Genomic DNA, 18870 nt, shown 5'->3' with positions numbered 1-18870 from the left:
ACAGGAGAGACAGACAACAACTAACACCACTGAACTTGACTCTCGTAATCACTCTTCTTCCTCGTCCTCTTCCTCCTCAATCACGACCGTTTTGATCGCCGACAAAGTTCTCACCCCTCTTCCATTCCCACCCATGCCTACCGATCCATTTCCATTCGACCCCGACCCATTCACTCCAGCGTATCGACCCTCGAACAGAGACATTCCTCCTCCTCCACCGAAAATTTTCTCCGCGATGGGACTATCTCCATTCCCTGCTCCTCCTACGACACGAGCTTCATCGAGAGTACCGAGTGACGTCGTAGAACCGTTGAACCCGCTCCCGGATCCTACAGTAGATTTCGCTTGACCGAGTCCACCTCCATATCCGTCGAGTTCGTCTTCGTCGACCCATTCTGATTCGCCGAGCGTACTCTTCGAAGCGAAGACGTCTCGCAACGGAGGCCGAGCAGGGAGAGGAGCACTCTTCCGAGTTGACGACGAGGGTTGAAGAGGGGATCCGAAGAGATGAGTCGATTTGTGAGCTGAGAACGTTGCATGGGATTGATGAGAACGAGTAATAGAGGAAGTATCGGATCGGGAAGACGCTCGCGAGGAGGGTTGATGCGGAAGCGGAGGTCGAACGAAAAGATGAGGGGAGGAAGAGGTGATTCTTGCGGACGAAGAGCCAGAGGAAGAACTCGAAGTCGAAGGGATCTGGAAAGTCGAAAAGTCCCCACTGAGGGTTCTCAACGCTCTGAGACGAGCTTGCGTCTTCTCTTCGTCGTTGACAGTGGAAGTAGGGTCGCCATCGGAAGAAGCCCCAAGTGATTTATCGTGATCTCCTCCTCCTCCTCGCGGTTCACGATCTTCCGTTTCGTCCTCCTCCAAGATCGGTGCTTCACCTCCATCTCCAAACGCGTCCTCATCGTCACTCCCGACCTCTCCAATCGAACTCGTACTCGATCGATGAGTCCGAATCGAGCTCGTACCCGACGCTGATCTCCTATGGTTGTGTCTACCATGCGAAGGATGTCTTCTCCTGACCACCGTCGTCGTCGTCGGAGGTCTACGATAAACCGTTTCTCCTTTCCCGAACGAACCGACTGAAGAAGTCGAAGGAGCTTTCGAATGACGAGTTCTCTGATGACGCTGAGAATGATGATGAGCACCACCACCACTCCCTCCTCCTCCTCCGTCCGAAGGGGAACCTTGTCGTTGACCTTGACTCGCTTTGAACGAACGAATCGATTGAGGTCGTGAATGATCGCCACCACTGATCGAAGTTCGAGAACTATCACTCCTTCGACGATGATGAGCGAGTTGAGGTCGAGCAGCGAGTTGTTCGTGAAGTGCTGCGCGATGAGCTGAAGACACCGAAGACCGACGAGAGAGGGGAGCGATACTAGCGTTCGAGGAACGACGACTACCAGGGAGAGGTCGACGGAGAGGAGATGCGACGTATCCTGATGATGGTCCTGCGACTCTGTATCCTCCTCCTCCTCCTGTTCCGGCGTTCAGGGAGTAGCTACGTCCGACTCCACCATTCGAAGCGAACGAGGTTGAACCGTCATTAGGTCGAGCTGCGGGGGAAGAACGAGATTTGTTTCGTTTCCGTTGTCCTTCACCGAACCAAAACTTGAGGTTCGCGAGTAATTGACTCCCCTTCGTTCCCTTCTTGTTGTTGTTGCTGCTGTGAGTACTACCTCCCGGTGTAGTCTTCGCGAGATTGGATGACTTCGAAGACGAGGCGATCGTATCGAATGTGTCGACTGAGTTCGCTAGGGAACGAGCGGGAGACGGTTCTGGTGAAACGACGACGGGCTTGGACGGAGCTGCTGGTCGAGGAGGAGTCGAAGGATCAGTTCGCAGTGGAGAGTTGCTGCTATTTCGTCGAGGAGAGGCTGGGACTTCAGTCGGTAGAGGTAGGGGAGGAGTCGTTCGATTCGGGGATGCAGACGTGAGCTCGTCGAGAGGGAGAGAACTCTTTCTTCTGAACATCCCATTCGAAGGTTCTTCGGTGTTCGTTCCTCCTCCAGGCGATTCATCCCTCGTTCCTTTCAAATTGAGACTGTTATTGAGCGCCGAAGTCGCCCTCGCGAGAAGCGTAACACTCCCCGAACGACTCCTTCGATTCTTTACTTCTTCTTCCGTTTTCGCTCCTCCTCCTCTCGACGTCGGCGAGAGTTCGAGTGGACTATCGAGAGGGATCAAAGTCGTTGAATGAGTCGATCGCGCAGGGGAAAGTAACAAGTCGTCTCTCGATCGAGTACGCCGACGAGTTGGGGAACCAGGATCGATCGTTGGGAAGTATTCTGGAGTTGGAGGCGCGTTCGAAGTGTGTTCACCGAGGAAATACTCGAGTCGTTCTTCCTCTGCCGCTGACGGCGGGAGGTTGGGAGGAGCTGGACTCAAGACGGGAGGTGCGGATGAAGGAGTGGTCGGACGAGGATGAGGAGATGTAGCAGGGGAAGGTATTCGTTTGCGTTGAGTCGAGAAGATGTCTTGAGTTGCTGGTGAGGTCGGTTCTTCTCTTTTCGTATCCGACAAGTCCACTTCCTTCGCTTTCACTTTCGTCTCCCTCTCTTCCTCTTCATCCCGCTGAACCGTCTCATCATTTTCCTCCCTCGCATTTGTCGTCGCAGTCGCCTCCTGTTCGTGTTCGATTCCCTCCAATTCCTTCTCCTCTACTCTCTTCTTCAACAACATCCAAAACGTTGCCGAACTACTATCGCACGCCGAACAATTAACCGAATGTTTCATTTGTCCCGTATCGAACCCCAAACCTCCCAATCTCTCCAACAGTTCCTTCTCCGCTTCAGAGGAGAATATATCTTCTCGATGAGGAGGGATCGAAAGCATGATTGATAAGTAATCGACTGGAGGGAGAAGTTGCTGGGCGGCAGGTGAGGTCGTAGTCGTAAAGGAAGAAGGGGACGAGATGACAGGTGGTACGAGGGAAGAATCTCCTTCTTCGACGAGGGAGACGAGTCGTTCGGAAATGATTGAACCGATCGAACGTCTTTTAGTTCGAGCGGGAGTACGAGCGTGAGGTGTACAGGTACCGTGAGTTGCACTTCCACCTCCACCACCGTGGAAGGGGAGAGATCGAACGGAGGAAGAGGTCGAACGGTTTCGACGGAGAGAAGGAGTTTCGAAAGAGGATCGAGAGGGTGGAACTGGGGAAGGAGGGGCAGAGAGCCGACCAGGTGAAGGTATATGACTCGTCGTCGTGGATGCTGATACATCCTGTGATGTTGTTGTTGTCGACACCTCGTCAGACCTTTTCCCATTCTGGACCTCGTTCAAAACTTCAATTTGATCCTCCTGATCCTGACCTCCCTCGATCGAAGTCAAAGGACTACTCGTCGTCGTTCTCGGTTGACTCGTCGTCCCTGTCCCTCCTAGATGACTCGATTGACTAGCACTCTCATCCTTTTTTGACGACTGATCAATCTCGGCTCCGAGGAAACCCATTTGAGGAGAAGAAACGAAATTCGTCTCTTCTTGTTCGAGAATCGCTGGTGGATGATCGAATTCTTCTTCTTGGATTGGCTGAGTCGATCCAATCGGATGATGATGTAGAGATGAACTCGAAGAAGCGTAAGAGTGAGCTCGAGAGAAAGTTGGTCGACGAGTCACGGAAGGGGAAGGACGAGTGAAGAATGGATGCGAGAGGATTTGTTTGAGTGAGAAACGTCGTAGAGGGTCGAGAACGAGGATGTTTCGTATCAGGTCGGCGGCATCTGCGAGCGAAATTCAAAGAGTTTTACTCAGCCAACTGAGGAGCAGAGTAAAATCGATCTCGCTCACCTTCATCTAACCAAGATGGAATCTCGTATTCACACTTTAGGATCATCTCCTTCATGATTCCTTCATCGTCATCGTCGAACGGTAAACTCCCCGTCACTAACGCATAAAAGATAACCCCCAACGACCAAATATCCACCTCTGTGAACAACGTCCTGCGAGTCAGTTCCTTCCCTTCAGAAAGAGCTCGAGTGGACTGTATGGCTCACCTTCCCCAAGATATTTCTTACCCGATATAACTTCCGGAGCACAATACCCTAGAGTTCCAACCCAAGTTTCCAACCATTTCCCTCTCTCAAACTCTCTCCCAAACCCAAAATCCGCCACTTTAACCCTACACCTCTCATCGAGTAACACATTCTCCAACTTGAGATCCCTATGTACGACTCCTTCTCCATGCAAGTAAGCGATCCCTAAGACGAGTTGACCAAAGATTGAACGAGTTTCGACGAGCGATAAACGACCTTTCTCGACGAGGTAATCGAACAGTTCTCCACCGGCACAGAGCTCGGTCACTAGGTAGATCGAGGATTCCGTCGCGATCAACTCGTACAGGGAGAGGACGTGGGGATGTCGAAGTCGTCGATGGTGGTGAATTTCGCGAGTGAGGAGGGAAAGTGGAGAGGATGGATCGGACGAGTTCTAACCGAGAGAAGGAGTTTGTCAGTGACGAGTCAGAAAGTGCTGGAGGAGAGGGTCCTTTCTCACAGAAGGTAAAGATTTCGAAACTTGTTTAATCGCAACTCTCGTTCCCGTCAACTTGTGTACCCCCAGTCTAACCTTTCCAAACGTGCCTGTACAGCCACATCTCTCTCCATCAGCTCTCTTATCCATGAGAGCTCGCTTAAAGAGGAGCTGGAGCTAACCTTGACCGATAATTCTCCCCAAAGTGTACCCTCCAACCGATTTAATTTCCGTCCTCGTCAATTCCTTCGCCAATGCCGAATACGCCGATGACAACTACTCCACACCCAATTCACTCACATTAGCCCAGAGCTCAGAAAGGGGGGAGAGGGATGGGAGCGGGATGAGACGAACTTCTTGTTGTTTCGCGATCCCGGCTAATCGATTCCCAGTTTGACTATACCCTCGACTATGGGATGATTGATTACTACTACTACCTCTACTACTACCTCCTACGCCGGGTCTCACTTGCATCTAAAGGGAGAACGACTCTGAGCGAATTTGGTATGATCGTTGAATTTGATGTAGGTTTTGAGGGGGTCGAGGTGGGGTCGGAAGAGGGTAGCACGGGGGCGAAGAAGGTGGTACAGCTGATATAGATATGGAAGGAGACAGTCGAAGAAGTGAAGAGATAGAGAGAAAATGATCGCTTCCGCAACTGTCGAACAGTTCGTGTCTCAGATAATTCCCTTCAATAGCTAGTAATTCCTTACGTATAATCCCATACTCTACTCTCCAGTCTAGACAGCTCAGTAAAATCGAGAACCGATTCAATTCTCGAACTCCTCATCAGTCTCGCGACTTCTCACTCTCTCGCTCCACTTCACTCGATTCTCAGCACAGAAACCATGGCAGCACAAGTAGCGTTAGGAGCCCAAGTATCAGGACCTCAACAACGACAATTCAGTCCTTATGCTGTGAGTATTACTCCATCTCCTCTCCTCTCTCTGAGCATTCGTCATCCTTCTTCGGATCAACACTCGTCCAGCGGGCTCGATAACCTGGAATTGGATGCTGTCAGCGGGGTAGGGCCTGGAGATTATGAGTGACCCAGCTGGGATGACAGAAGCTTTAGGATGATGAGGTGGACTCTCCTCCGCTCTCCTCTCCCTCGCTCAACCCACGGCCGTTATCTACGTTCTTCCCCACTGACAATCACTCTCTACTTTCCAGGATTCCGGTGGATCGATCCTCGCGATTTCCTCGCCCGGATTCGCCGTGATCGCATCCGACACTCGACAATCTTCCGGTTACTCGATCGAGACTCGTACAGCACGTCGAATCTTCGAATTGACCGATGAAGCGACTATTGCGATTCAGGGTTTCAAAGGTGATGCGGATGCGTTCGTAAAGAGATTGAAACAAAACCTCGAAGTCAGTCCTTTCCTTCCCTCTCTCTCTCTTCCGAGCGAGTACATTGGACTGATGATGAGGGATGTGAGAGCAGTGGTATCACCATACTCATAATGAAGTACCTAAATTGAAATCGATTGCGAGATTAGTACAAACCATGTTGTATGGGAAACGTTTCTTCCCTTATTATTGTTACGTGATTCGTTCGTCTCTCCTCTCTCCTCTCCTCTCTCTCCTTGCTTCTACTCTCCACTGACACGTTGAAGTTGAGACGATAGTGGGAGGTATTGATTCGGATGGAACTGGAGCTGTATACTCTTTCGATCCAGTAGGTTCTTACGAACGAGAATCGTGTCGAGCTTATGGTTCGGCTCAATCCCTCGTTCAACCTTTCCTCGATAACATGGTACGTGTCCTCTTCCCTTATTCCGTTCTCCTCCTCTCCCTCCCTAGGGCTCACTCACAAGAGAGATGGTGGAGTAGGTTTACAAAAAGAATCAAACTCCTTTACCCGGTTCGAAAGTTCTCGAACCTGGACAAAGACCCGAATTCGATTTGAAAGAAGTGTTAGAACTAGTAACGGATGCGTTTACGGGAGCAACCGAGAGACATATCGAAGTTGGAGATGGGTTGGAAATGCTCGTAGTCGAGAAAGGGAAAAAAATGAGATGGATCACTCTGCGTACGTTTTGACTCTACTCTCTCTCTTCTTTCAGGTTGTGCTTGAGCTTGAGGAAGAGTTTCGCTGACTTGCACTGTCGCTGGTTCGTTGATATAGCTCTCAAACGCGATTAAGGCGCAATGTTTTCGTTTTTCGCAAGAGACCCCTCAGCTCTCTCCCGCGCCCTCGTCCCTACCCTTCTAGTACACATCGCTTTGCACACCCCCTTTTTGATTCCCCTCGCTGTCTCTGTAACGAATAGTAATCTGAACAAACCATCTCTTCAGAGCGAAGAGCGTTCGAAAGAAGGAAAACGAGGATTTTGCTCTGAGTTTCTCCCTGCGGTTCAAAAACTGAGTTCGCGACTAAAGTGTCTTGTGCTACTACGACATGTCACCTATGGAGACAGAAAAAGGCAGAGACCATGATATATATATCGATTGACACCTCATCGAGTGTCGGAACAAGTTGCGAAATTCGAAAGTTAGGCGAGCGTTTCCTCTCCCTCTCACTTCACCAAACCTCGACTCGACCTTGACCTATCTGCAGAACCTCAAGATCTCGATCCTTCGAACACGTACAGCAGAAGCTCCTGAGTAAGAAAGAGAAACACGTCGGCTTTCCCCTCTCCTCATCCTCCTCCTCATCATCATCTCTCTCTCTCCCAGCTCGTCCGCATGAACTCGCTCTACACTCTCGCGCTGCGTCAATCCTCCTCTCTCGAATCGGACCTCTCCTCTCTCTCTCACCTCTACTCTTCCCCCTCGACTTCTCACCCCGCTTCAACTTCCGCATTACACGGTCAAATCAATGCGAGTTTAGCCGCGTTCGATAGGACGATCGAGGATTATGATTCGATGGCAAAGAGGGAGATCGTAGAGGTTAAAAAGGAGAAAGCTTTACAGTCAGTCAACACACCACCACTCAACTCTTTCCCCTCCCTGTCTCTTTTTGTGAGAGTGAGCAAGTGATTGACTGAATAGTGAGGATTGTGGGGTCATGTAGACGGGTAGCGAGGTTCAAAGAGGATTACATCTCGTTGAGGAAACAATACGAACGGATCAAAACTGAAGGAACTTCAACCGTACGTCCCTCCATCTCCCTCCTTCTCCTTCGTACTGACTTGATTCACTCGAGACTGTAGAGAGTAACCTCAGAACGTAATGAACTCTTCACACCCACGGCATCGACTTCTACAGCTTCTTCACATTCTTATTCCGCTTCTTCTTCCTCGACTCCTTTGAATCGTTCTTCTCGACCTCCCATATCCGATACGACAACAATCAACTTCGGCGGTAGCAGTTCAAATACACCATCTCATTCAGCTTACGGTAACGGAGGAGGAGACTACTCGTCTTCGATCTACAACAACCCTCGCACGAACCACGCTCTCAAAGAACACGATTTCTTCTCTTCCACCTCTTCCACGCTCGACGCTTATCTCGCTCAGGGTCAAGCCGTGTTGGGCAACTTAGCAACTCAAAGGGAAGTCATGAAGGGAACGAAGAAGCGACTGTTGAACGCGGCGAATACGTTGGGACTTTCGAGGGAGACTATACAGTTCATAGAGAGGAGAACGAAGGGGGATTGGTGGATCCTCGTGGGAGGCGGAACGATGACGATCGTTTGTTTTGTACTGATATTAAAGTACTTTGGGTGAAGAGGAGACTTGCCAGGTTCTTTTGTGAGTCTTTCGAGTTTCAATGATCACTTCGCCTTGAAGGGGAAACTGATGATTGCTCCGAAGGCTTCTTCAGGTTGTAGCACAGTGTCGTACAAGAGTGTCATTCAAGCGCTACGGCGTGTTTTTGCACGGAAAGTCGAGCCTCGCCAGAAAATCGCAGAGCAAGGAAGAGAGTGTAGAGGGATCTTATCGACTTTCTTTCGCTCGCAGAATTGACAGAGAGGGCAAGCGAGTGACGAGACGAGACAATGGAGAGATATGAATTGAGACAACAGTCACAACAAGAAGATGAATAACGTACTAAGCTGGAGAGGAGAAAAAAAAACATCGATGAGGCTAATGATGATAAATGAAAAGCACGGATAGAATGAACGAGTATATGATAGTACTAAGTGGATGATGCTAAGGCTACAAGGAATGAGAACGAGAATAAGGATGAGTACTTTTTAGCTCCTCCAATTGAAAACGTCTTTCGACCTCCCTCCTCCTTCTGTTGTCGTCGACCCAGATTTCGTTGATGCCGCATTCGATCTCGGTTCAATCATTAATGATTGACGATCTATCCATTACGTACTCCACGAATCGTCAGTCTCCTCGTCACGAATCAGGAAGAAGAAGAAGAAGAGAAAGAGAGGGAAGAGGGAAGGAGGAACGTACAGAGAGATTGAGCATCTTGACCATGTTTCAAAGGACCTTCCAACATGGTTGAAAGGAGGGATTGCAATTCCGGAACTTCGACGAGAGTGTAAGGGACTTGGAAACGCTGGAGGTCGCCGATGATGCGGGACATTTTCTGAGTTGAGTGAGAAGGAAGTTCTGAATCAGCAAAGAGGAATCAGGAGAGCGAGCAACGAAAGAGAGAGGACTCACTTGATAACGGTCAAAGTTGATGAGACGCAGAGAAGGATCGATTGGAGAACTACGCTCTGCTCGATTTCCTTCGAAAATGAAGATCAAATCGGTCAAGAAGAGCTATCCAAAACAGAGAGAGAGAGAGGGCGTCAGCTACAGTTTCCATCGACAGCAAGAGGGCAGGACACTCACACCAACGAAAGGAAGACAAGGAGGAACAGTCTGTCGAATCTTGCCACGATATTCAGCGTAATTTCGAGAATGATCGGTCGCTCGACGGAGGACTTCGAGCGATTGACGGTACTTCGGCGCGAGTCCGTCCCAGGTCTTGCGGAGTCGAGAGATAGTCGACGAATTGAGAGCAGTGAAAACGGCGAAGAGGGCGTTGTAGTTGTTCAACATTAAGAGACGCTGCAAATCACGGACCAAGCACTGTTCAGACTCGTATTAGAGGAAACGTGATGTAAGAGGAAGAGCTCACCTCTCCAAGTTTAACGAAATACTTGACCAAAGCCGTTCTCTTTTTTTGATCCGTTTCCCCTAAAATCGTCTCTGCGATCCAACCTGTCAACCTCGTACTCAACGCACTCATCTTCCTGACACTCCCCTCTCTCTTCGCGGAGCCATTTGAACTGGAAGAAGGAGAACCGAGGAGTTCTTCAGGACGAATCGAACAATAAACTCGAGATTCCATGATTGTCAATTGTCGAGCGAGTTCGAGAGTGTCGACGTCGGTGACAGAGGGATAGCGACCAGAGGGAGAACGAAGCATTGCGAGAAGTGATTTTGAAACGATTGGAGTGGGAGCTTGAGCGGCAGTCGGGGAGGAAGGGGAGTAAGAATCGACGGTTGGAGAAGATGGGTTCGAGGGCGACGCGGGGAAATTCGTGAGAACTGGAGAGAGGGAAGAGAAAGGAATGATCGGTTTCCCCGCTTTGAGTCGATCGGTCGAAGCCATTCGTAAGAGACTCTTTTGAATTCCTTGAGGAACGGGTAATTGAAGCGAAGTCGAACTATCGTTGAATCCGTTCGAAGAGAATCCTCCATTGCTACTGACGAAACTCGATTGACTCGCGTTCGAAGGTCGAGGTTCCAATTCAATCGAACTTTGTCGTTCTTGTTCGGCTGCCGTGACTCGTTTTTCGATGAGATCCAACATTCGAGAACTCGCAGCGGGCATCGCGGCCTTTAATCTCCCATTCGACCATTCCCTCAATCCATCGACGATCCCTTGATCGGCGTCGTGCTGCCAGTGAGATTCGAGCCAAGTTTTGATCAAGTTGTAAATCCTCAATCGAATCGGCGTGAGTTTGATCGAGGTCCATTGCTTCATCTCCTCGGGTGAAAGCTCTTCGTTCGTGTCGGGATGACGAGGAGGTGCGAGATCGAATCGACGGTACAGCTGAGAGATGAGTTCCGAGGGAGAAGTGAAGAGTCGGAAAGTGAGAAGGAAAGTCGTTGCGAATGCGGGATCGATCGTCGTATCGTGGAGAGTCATACGCTCGATGAGGACGTGAAGAGTACCTCCCGTGACGTGTCCATCTGCATTGAACGAGATCTCTTGAGGTTGATAATCTCGTTCGAGGAACCAGGCAGAAGGAGACGAGGTCGTTTTGCGATCTACCGAGGTTTGAGGAGAGGTCGCTGCCGAAGTCATCGGAGAGAGAGGAGCCGAGAGGAAAGCAGACGAGATTTGCGAAAGAGGAGAAGAGTTGGTCGTAGGGGAAGTAGCCGAATTGAGTTGAATCGTTGGAGATTCGCTGCGAATTCGATCAAGGGAGGGTCTTCCGTTACTCGAGAGAGATTTGCTGCCACTCGTAGGTCGAGTCGAGCTCCTCGGTCTTTGATTCGAAGACGAAGGGAGGGGAGGAATCCCGTTGCTGCTCGAACTTGCTCCACTCGCGAACTTGATCCCTGAAGAAGTACCGTACGAGCTACGAGGACTCGTTTCTCCCGTCAAGTAGGTCCCAGCGATACTGCTCGCGGTCGTGCGAGAGATGACGGATCCAGCGTTCGAACCTGAACCGGACGAAGCGTTGCGAGACATTGGAATCGATGTTCGAGTCGGTGACATTTCGGTGCTGCGACTGTCGTTCGATAAATTCGGAGTAATCGTAGATGGTGCTGACGAAGATGACGAAGAGAAAGTGTGGGAAGGGGAGAATTTACGTCGTCCAGTCGGTGAAGTCCTCGATTCTCGTTCGTCTTCTTCGTTTTGCTGTTCTCTCTCCTCCTCCTCCTCTTCTTCTTCTTCTTCGCCGAGTGTGTCTTCCTTCTCGAACCTCTGCCTCAGTGAGTTCAAACTCGTCGCTTTTCGTCCCAACATGCTCAAAGTGTGAGCGTTTCGAATCCTCCCGAGTGCCGGAGGAGGTGCATCTGCGAATCTCGAATTCGTCGTCGTCCCCTTCGATTCCGAATCATCTTCCGAGTCGGCTTCGTACTCTGACGGTCTCCTAGCTTTCGCAAGGACGATCTCGAACCCTTCTCCCCCTTCGAGTAACCGGATTCCGACCGCTTTCACCGATCCGACGCAATCCCCTCCGGATCGCAAGACTCCCGTAGCGGCTCCCAACAACCCTTTCCTCTCTTCTTCTTCCTCCGCTCTTGACGGGGTAGGACCCGACGACGCGAGAGGGGAAGTCGCGATCCTTGCTGCCGTGACGAGCGTCGTCGTCGCGAGATAAAGTCGTTCCCTCGTCAACGATAATGCTTTCATGAGTTCGTCTTGTTCATCTCCTCCCTTCAGGTCGAGTCCATTATCGTCATCAGATGATTTACCTCCGACCGCTTCGACGACTTCGAGGATATCTCGAACTCGTTCGATTCCTTCCCTCGTGAGATCGATCAGTTGGGCGAAACTGCTTGCGGGCGAAGTCGTTCGAGAGTGAGAGTGGATGTGACCGATGAGAGCTGCGATAGTCGAGAGGAGAGCGTCGTGGAGAGTCGAAAGGTGTCTCGTTAGAGCAGAAGGGTTCCGAAGAACGACGGGAGCCATTGAAGGACGAGGAGGGACGAGCATCGCGGGAGAATCAGCTCGAATGGGGAACGTCGAGACTGGTAAAGGTTGTTCGAGAGCTTCGAGAGTCGGTCGTCGAGTTTGAAGGTTCCCTAACGATTTCACTGGTCGAATCGAGGAGGACGATTCGTTCTCGTCTCCTCCTCCTCCTCCTAACTTTGGTGAACTTCCTAGACTCAGGTTGACTTCGACTTGTTTCCTTTGTGCTTCCTCGAGGAATCCTCGAACGAATCCAACTGTATCTTTCGCCATTCTCAACATTTCCTGAGATTCTTGCTGTTCAATCTCTGCCCCTCGATCTTCTGGTGCTGAAGCTTTCCGAGCTTGATTGACGAGTGAAGCGAGGGACGATAGAATGTGTTTGCGAGAAGAGGAGAGGGAGGGATGTTTTCGCAAGACGGGAGAATCTCGAGTGAGGCATTGAGTCGCGGAGAGAACAGTTCGAATCGAAGAGATGAGACTAGAATCCATCAGTCGCGTAACTTTGTCAGTGACGTGGACCAGACACGAGAAGATTGACGAGAAGAATAGAACTGGGGAACGAAAGGGTTGCGAAAAAAAGAATAACTCACCAAGCTGTACTCGGTTGATAATGACCTTTACTCGCGCGATTGACAGCGTTTTCCAATAACCCAGCGTTCTGTTCTATACTACTGAGGAGAGTGTTTGCCTCTGGAGTCAATTCGTTTCGAGATCGAGAATGTTTGTCGATTCCCTTTCGAGGAGTCTGTTGCCTCTTCCTTCTCGGTGAAGGTGAATCGTTCGCCTGTTCCGACGCGATCACCTCGACGTAATTCGATGGGAACCATCCTCTCCTCCCTTCGAGCTCTCCATCCCACCATCCACTAGCGTCCTGGTTCAGGCATTTGATGATTTGACCTTGTTCGAACGAGAGACACGTTCCTGCTTCGGCTGGATCGGGTGGTAATGATTCAGGTGAGAACGTGTGAAGGGCGCGTACGAATAGAACGGAAGGAGGGGGAGTCGAAGGGGGTGATGAAGGGGAAGAAGATCTAGTCGGAGAGGGAGAGTTCGACATCGAGTTGTCGGCTCTTGAAGTTGAACAGTCGGGGAGTTACTGATACAGGTTGACTCGTTGGCGTGAGGCGGAGAAAAGAGGAGAGATCGCAGAGGAGGAGGTAGGAAAGGAAAGGATGGAAGGGGTTTTCTGTGAAAAACAGGAGGTCGTCGTCGCGCGCTTCTGAAGGTTCTCCTTCCTCTCTTTTTCCTACCACTGTCTCGAGTCGGCGTGTGGGAGAAGAACAAACAGAGCTGATCACAAACTCCCGGCCTTGGACGGCACTCTCGACGCAATAGACGTTCATTAATCTCACCTTGAACACTTTCCTCTTTCGTTTGCGAATTACGGCTTGAGGTCTTTGATTCCGGGCCTCCTTTCGACGTTCTTCTCCCGCTTACGTTGACGACGACGACGATTGTGTACAGGTTCTTCCGCCAAAACGACCGACTTTCCTGCAGCTTCACTACTGTAACGAATTTCCGGGTTTTCTCTTTTTCGTTTTCCTTTTTCGCTCTGTTTCGTCGATACCGTGCAGGACTGGCGGATCATGGTCGACCCAGACCTCTCTATCTGTGCTTCGTGGCTCATCGGCGGGGGGAACGCCGGAGGAATCGCCACTCTACTGTCAATGCTCGCAAACGACGAAACACTTTCAGTCGAATTGCTCATTCCCTGTACGTCGCTTCGTCACTCTGTACGGGCGTGGGTACTGATGCCACTGGTGTTGTTCTTCGCAGATTCGTCTGGCTACAGCCTCGAGAGAAGGCGATCAATGAGGAGCATTCCGCAACTCGAACGAAATTGATCCCTAAACAGGACGAACTGCTCCGTCCCTTGCTGCCTTCTCCTCAATCTCGTCCCCCCGGCTAAGTTCTATCGAAAAATTTCGACATTTGATCTTGCGGGCGGGACTTGACACCGGTTGCGTTGAATCAATGATTCGTGAGTCGTCCTCGTTTTCGCCTTTTTCTCACTTCGCTCGTCCCGCAGGAATGCAGCTACCGAGACGTCGCAAGCCAGCTTATCTATAAGGGCGGAATAGAGGCTGTAAGTAGACTGTCAGGTCATCGAGTTGGAGAGTTGGAAGAGGCTCGTGCGAGGGATCCGGAATAATTGAAACGACAGACCGTCGGAGCTCAATCGAGTCGACACTGAAAGGTGATGCGCCTCGACAGTTCGGGACGCTTGTGAACGGAACAGGAGCTCCAGAGAGCAAGCGAATCGACCCAAGGGAAAGGAACGAAACAGTAAAGGGGGAGAATGGAACGATGGAAAACTTCTCTCTCTTGCGCTACTCAATCTCAGCGCCACTTGATGCGGTGTCACTAAGGTCCCTTCTGCCTCGCTTTCGACGCAGTAACGTGTCTCTAAGATCGAGCTCGACTTGCGAGACGAGTCGTCGATTGTCTGAAACAAATTTTTCTTTTTGCTCTCCGCAACTCGCAACTCGAGTACTGTACTAAGCTTTGCACTACTCGAGAGCCTATGCCGCACTGATAAGCGAAAAAGAGAGAGATAGACACGTCATCGGGATCAGAGAGAACCGAATCGAACTCAGCTGGTCGACTTCTCTCTTCCTAACTCCGCCTACTCGACTCGAGACAGCTAGACCACACACAGCTCTACAGTTACCCTACAAGAATCAATCAGTCGCGGTTGCACGTCCTCAATCGACGAAATCCAACTAGTCGCTTCTCTCCCATCCTCGCTCTCTCGCTACTCTCTCCCCTCTTGACGCAATGCTTCCTGGTAAACAAAAGGTTGATATCAGCGTGAGTACACTCTCAACCTCTCACGGAGCGCCTCTCCGTTCGAATGCGTGGAAACTGATGACGCCCTCTCTCTCGCTTGTTTCGCAGTCCTTCTCGGATCAAGAGAAGGAACTCTTCCAGAAATATGGCAAAGTACCTACTCACAAGAACCTACTCTCGAACAAACTCAAGGTTAGTCTGCCTCACTCTCAAAAAGCGAGGTCACGTTCTCTCCTCCTCCCTCTCTCCCCACTTTCCCTGATATCAGAGCTAACTTCTCTGCTCTCTCGGTAGGAACGTAAATACTTTGATTCAGGAGATTACGCGATGAGTAAAGCAGGAGTTTCACCTCAATCTTCAGTTGGAACGGCGATTCCTTCTCCCGCCGATATTCCTCACGCTTCTCCTCCTCAACACAACTCATCGGGCGGGGGTAACTCTGGTGGAGGACTCTCGACTTCTCCTTCGACTTCTCCTGGAAGTATTCCAATCGGTTCTCCCTCGTCTTCAGCTCATCAAACACCAGCAGGAACTGGAGGAGGAGGATCGAGTCCGACTAGTCAGAGAAACGTTGGTGTTGGTCAAGCGGTTTATGGAAGTCCTTCGAAAGAACCTATTACTCAACACCGTGCTCATCACTGAGTGATTCGAGTTCTGAGTAAACAAGGAAGCAGGGGAGGGAAATCAGTTGGGAAAAGAACATGATAAATTACATAAAGCAAAGGGCTCTTCTCTCTCTCTCGGTTGATGGTTTTAAAGGGGGGGCGTTATCAGTACTCGGCAAAGGGTGGTCTTCTTCTGTCTTTCGTCGTCGTCGTCTCGGAGGTTCAAATGTGAATGGAAACGGTCTCTCAGGTTTCTCAGTTTTCAAGTATTCTCTTCGTTGCCTTTCCCTTCCTTTCCCTTTTCTGCCTGGTCTTTCGTACTCTTTCTTCTTTCCATACCTCGTTATGACTGTGCATACTTTACCCCCCCTCATTCCTCCTGCTCTCTCTTCTCGTATCTCGTTGCTCTCTCTCTGCCTTTCTTTCTGATTTCGAATTTTTGTAAACTACTCGTCTCCGTGTTTTTCCTATTCACTATACACCTTGTTCGACTGCTCTCCATTGTCCGCGAGTCGTTCAAGAGAGTCTAGAGATCGCAAGCAAAAAGAACTTGTCTCTCAGATATTTTTTTGAGCGAACTTCTTCATCTCCTTCATCTCTCTCGCCAGACCCGTCAGAACCAGTCGAACGAGTCGAACTACGAAACATGTCCACTACTACGACTCAACAAGCCCCTCCTCCCCTCTGGAAGCCCGCATCCGTCAAACCTAAAGAACTTCCAACTCTCCCTTCCGTCTCTACCCTCCCCATCGATCAGAAGCAATGCGAAAAGGCTTTATCAGCGTTGTTGGCTCACGTCAGTAAGATGCAAGAACAAAGGGAGGAGAAGGACTTGTTGGGAGAACAAGAAGAGAAAGTGTTTTTGGTCGTTGGACTCAAACAGGCGCCGAAACGTGAAGTACACAAGCCTGTTCGACTGTAAGTATACCCATTCACTCACAAGAGACCTAAAGCTGACGCGGGATTGTTCGAGGTAGTCCCCTCCCTCATCCAGTTATGAACCCGAAAGAATCCCCGGTCACTCTCTTCGTCAAAGACCCTCAACGAGAATACAAAGACCTCTTGTCAGACCTCAAGATTGGATTCGTTTCGCGCGTAGTCGGATTAGACAAGTTGAACAAGAAACACAAGACGTTCGAGGCGAAACGACAATTGTTGAAAGAGGCCGATTTGTTCTTGGTTGATGATAGGGTTATGCCAGAGGTTGGAAGGGCGATCGGGAAAATGTGGAGGGATGCTAAGAAGTGAGTCTCGATCGCTCCCTCTACTCCACGAATCGCAGAAACGAAGAAATTGAAAACTGATCCTCTCTCGCGGTCTCTCTCGTTTTGCTAAGACAACCTATTCCCGTAGCGATCACTCGTAAAGACCTTAAAGCCGAACTTGAACGAGCGATTGCCTCGACCTACATGCAAGTAACGACGGGTACATCAATCTCGATCAAACTCGGTACAACTTCCCTCCACACTCCTTCCGAACTCGTTTCGAACCTCCTCGCCGTCCTTCCTTACGTCGCAACTCGGATTCCGAACGCACCTTCGACGTTCGCGAACGTTCAATCGTTGCATTTGAAGACTTCGACGTCGACGAGTTTACCGATTTATAATTCGAAACTCGAGGATCGATTCACTGGGTACGAATTGACAGAGGAGGAGAAGAAGGTTAAGGAGGAGAAATTAGCCGAGAAGAAGAGGTTGAAGGAGGAGAAGGAACAGAGGAAGAAGGAAAGGAGCGCGACGAAAGATGGACAAGGGAGGTTGGAGAAGAAACGTTCGGCCGATGAGGAAGAGACTGAGGAGGTCGAGAAAGCTCAGGAAGAGGAGAAGGAGGTTACGGAAGCTGCACCCGCAAAGAAGGCAGAGGGAGAGGCGAAACGACCGAGTAAGAAAGTAAAGAAAGACAAGAAGTCAAAGGCATGATTCTTCTCTCTCTCTTCTTTCTTTTCTCCGGTATACGCTTGCTCCGCTACTATTCTTGTTGTGAAATAATCTCCCTCCCTTTGCACTCCGCAGATCTTCTTCTCTTCCGCTTCGTCGCGAGAGAAGCTTCAAGCGAAAGTATGCATCGAAGTCTCGATGGAGCGGGGAATTTCAACGTGGTGCGTGTTGGCTGATCTCACGCCCACTGAGTACTTACGGGCAGAGACTGGATCGGATTGCGAAACGCCACAACTTGAGAAGCAAACGAAACGAGAACGAAAACGAAAACGAAAACGACCAACCTACAACGAGGAAGGGTGAAGAGCTCCCGATCGTCAACCGCCCTGTCAACGAAGAGCGCGTTGTGATCAGTCGGAAATCGAAAGAGGCCTCAATTGATCGAAGAAATCAGGACTCGCCTTTGTTTCGTTCGGACGATCCACACTCTCTTACCTGAACAAGAGAGTTCCAAGCGAAGTGATGTAGACTTCTTTTGGACGTTCATCGCCACCACTCCCTTCGACCCTTTCATCCTCGCCTTCTTCGTTCGAAGCACCTGGATTTCCTCCTCCTTCGTTACGTGAAGCCGTTTGCGCAAGAGGGACTCCCGATGGAGTGCCCAACATAATCGAGGAGCATTCGTCTTCAGTGAGGGGCACAGCGTCGGACGATTCGCCTTGGTCGGAAGAATGAGCGCTATGCGAAGCTGCAAGCACCAGGGAAACTCAGACGCGGTTGATGGCTCACAAGGCGGCTGTAGTCAAGCTTTGTGTGCTTACTGTTGCGATCTACTCCGTCGTTCTCCTGTCCAGTGATCTGAGGAGTAGCGAGATCTTCGTTCGCTCCGTCGACAACACGAGACGACTCGAGGTGTTGCCCTTGTTCAGGATTCGATCCTTGCGCGATATTGGAGGTCTCCATCGTTGATGAGTTTATGGAGGGGCTTGGGGGAGTAAGAAGGAGAGGTGGGGAAAGAGGGAGAAAGAGAGTGACACAAGGGGGAGGAGGAGGAAAGAAAGCGATCTGTGCGTCCTTAGGCCATTTTAGACTTCTCGGGACCAGGCTCAGCGTTCAGGACTCAACACAGATAGCTGTAATGGTCTCTCTGGGCTTGTCGAATAACAATGAATAGAATTGGGGCAACAGATAGTGTTAATATGGTAGAAGAGCTTGTCATTCTCCGGCAAAACCCGTTCAACTCCTACTTTAGCTTCGGTCCAACTGAGATCCCCAAATCGTGAACGAGTCCAGTATCGACATCGTAAACCCAACCGTGAATCCTGATGACAACAGAGCAGCGGTCAGCTAAAGGAGCTCGAAGGCGAACGAAACCTTCGAAAGAGGGACTAACCATAGTTCGATAGGTGCTTTCGCATCCTCACCGGTCACAGCACGTTTCCCTTTCTCCTTCTCCTTCTCCTTCTCCTTCTCCTTCTCCTTCTCCTTCTCCTTCTCCTTCTCCTTCTCCTTCTCCTTCTCCTTCTCCTTCTCCTTCTCCTTCTCCTTCTCCTTCTCCTTCTCCTTCTCCTTCTCCT

At 50.3% G+C, this 18870-nt stretch overlaps 8 protein-coding genes across 8 annotated transcripts; 4 read left to right on the top strand and 4 right to left on the bottom strand.

Annotated features, from left to right (window-relative positions):
* Window positions 1–48: 48 nt before the first annotated feature.
* JCM6883_000149 (uncharacterized protein) lies at window positions 49–4947 on the bottom strand (the record flags this gene model as incomplete). The annotated part of the gene is made up of 6 exons (XM_076630879.1): window positions 49–3725; window positions 3793–3930; window positions 3999–4431; window positions 4498–4583; window positions 4656–4749; window positions 4828–4947. 6 exons carry the CDS (start codon window positions 4945–4947, stop codon window positions 49–51), a joined length of 4548 nt encoding a protein of 1515 aa, XP_076489019.1.
* Window positions 4948–5321: 374 nt separating this feature from the next.
* Window positions 5322–6621, top strand: PRE7 (proteasome core particle subunit beta 6; the record flags this gene model as incomplete). The annotated part of the gene is made up of 6 exons (XM_076630878.1): window positions 5322–5390; window positions 5647–5847; window positions 5921–6029; window positions 6105–6232; window positions 6310–6508; window positions 6605–6621. The coding sequence occupies 6 exons, from the start codon at window positions 5322–5324 to the stop codon at window positions 6619–6621; spliced, it is 723 nt and encodes a 240-aa protein (XP_076489018.1).
* A 543-nt stretch (window positions 6622–7164) lies between these two features.
* BOS1 (Bos1p) lies at window positions 7165–8147 on the top strand (the record flags this gene model as incomplete). The annotated part of the gene is made up of 3 exons (XM_076630877.1): window positions 7165–7391; window positions 7493–7571; window positions 7632–8147. The coding sequence occupies 3 exons, from the start codon at window positions 7165–7167 to the stop codon at window positions 8145–8147; spliced, it is 822 nt and encodes a 273-aa protein (XP_076489017.1).
* A 470-nt stretch (window positions 8148–8617) lies between these two features.
* Window positions 8618–13078, bottom strand: JCM6883_000146 (guanine nucleotide exchange factor; the record flags this gene model as incomplete). Its single annotated transcript, XM_076630876.1, has 6 exons — window positions 8618–8730; window positions 8829–8964; window positions 9042–9143; window positions 9216–9434; window positions 9505–12499; window positions 12612–13078. 6 exons carry the CDS (start codon window positions 13076–13078, stop codon window positions 8618–8620), a joined length of 4032 nt encoding a protein of 1343 aa, XP_076489016.1.
* A 1721-nt stretch (window positions 13079–14799) lies between these two features.
* On the top strand, window positions 14800–15453 carry JCM6883_000145 (endosulfine family protein; the record flags this gene model as incomplete). The annotated part of the gene is made up of 3 exons (XM_076630875.1): window positions 14800–14832; window positions 14920–15003; window positions 15106–15453. 3 exons carry the CDS (start codon window positions 14800–14802, stop codon window positions 15451–15453), a joined length of 465 nt encoding a protein of 154 aa, XP_076489015.1.
* A 609-nt stretch (window positions 15454–16062) lies between these two features.
* Window positions 16063–17335, top strand: JCM6883_000144 (ribosomal L1 domain-containing protein; the record flags this gene model as incomplete). Its single annotated transcript, XM_076630874.1, has 3 exons — window positions 16063–16334; window positions 16394–16660; window positions 16753–17335. The coding sequence occupies 3 exons, from the start codon at window positions 16063–16065 to the stop codon at window positions 17333–17335; spliced, it is 1122 nt and encodes a 373-aa protein (XP_076489014.1).
* Window positions 17336–17784: 449 nt separating this feature from the next.
* Window positions 17785–18256, bottom strand: JCM6883_000143 (uncharacterized protein; the record flags this gene model as incomplete). Its single annotated transcript, XM_076630873.1, has 2 exons — window positions 17785–18041; window positions 18115–18256. The coding sequence occupies 2 exons, from the start codon at window positions 18254–18256 to the stop codon at window positions 17785–17787; spliced, it is 399 nt and encodes a 132-aa protein (XP_076489013.1).
* Window positions 18257–18536: 280 nt separating this feature from the next.
* On the bottom strand, window positions 18537–18870 carry JCM6883_000142 (uncharacterized protein; the record flags this gene model as incomplete). The annotated part of the gene is made up of 2 exons (XM_076630872.1): window positions 18537–18615; window positions 18687–18870. Coding segments are annotated over 2 exons (263 nt in total), but the record flags the coding sequence as incomplete, so codon positions are not given.

Source organism: Sporobolomyces salmoneus, assembly GCF_050403485.1.
Source record: "Sporobolomyces salmoneus JCM6883 DNA, S_salmoneus_JCM6883_v1_ctg13, whole genome shotgun sequence".
Taxonomy (NCBI): Eukaryota; Fungi; Basidiomycota; class Microbotryomycetes; order Sporidiobolales; family Sporidiobolaceae; genus Sporobolomyces; species Sporobolomyces salmoneus.
Note: the sequence above shows the minus strand (reverse complement) of the source record. Positions and strands in the feature narration are given on the sequence as shown.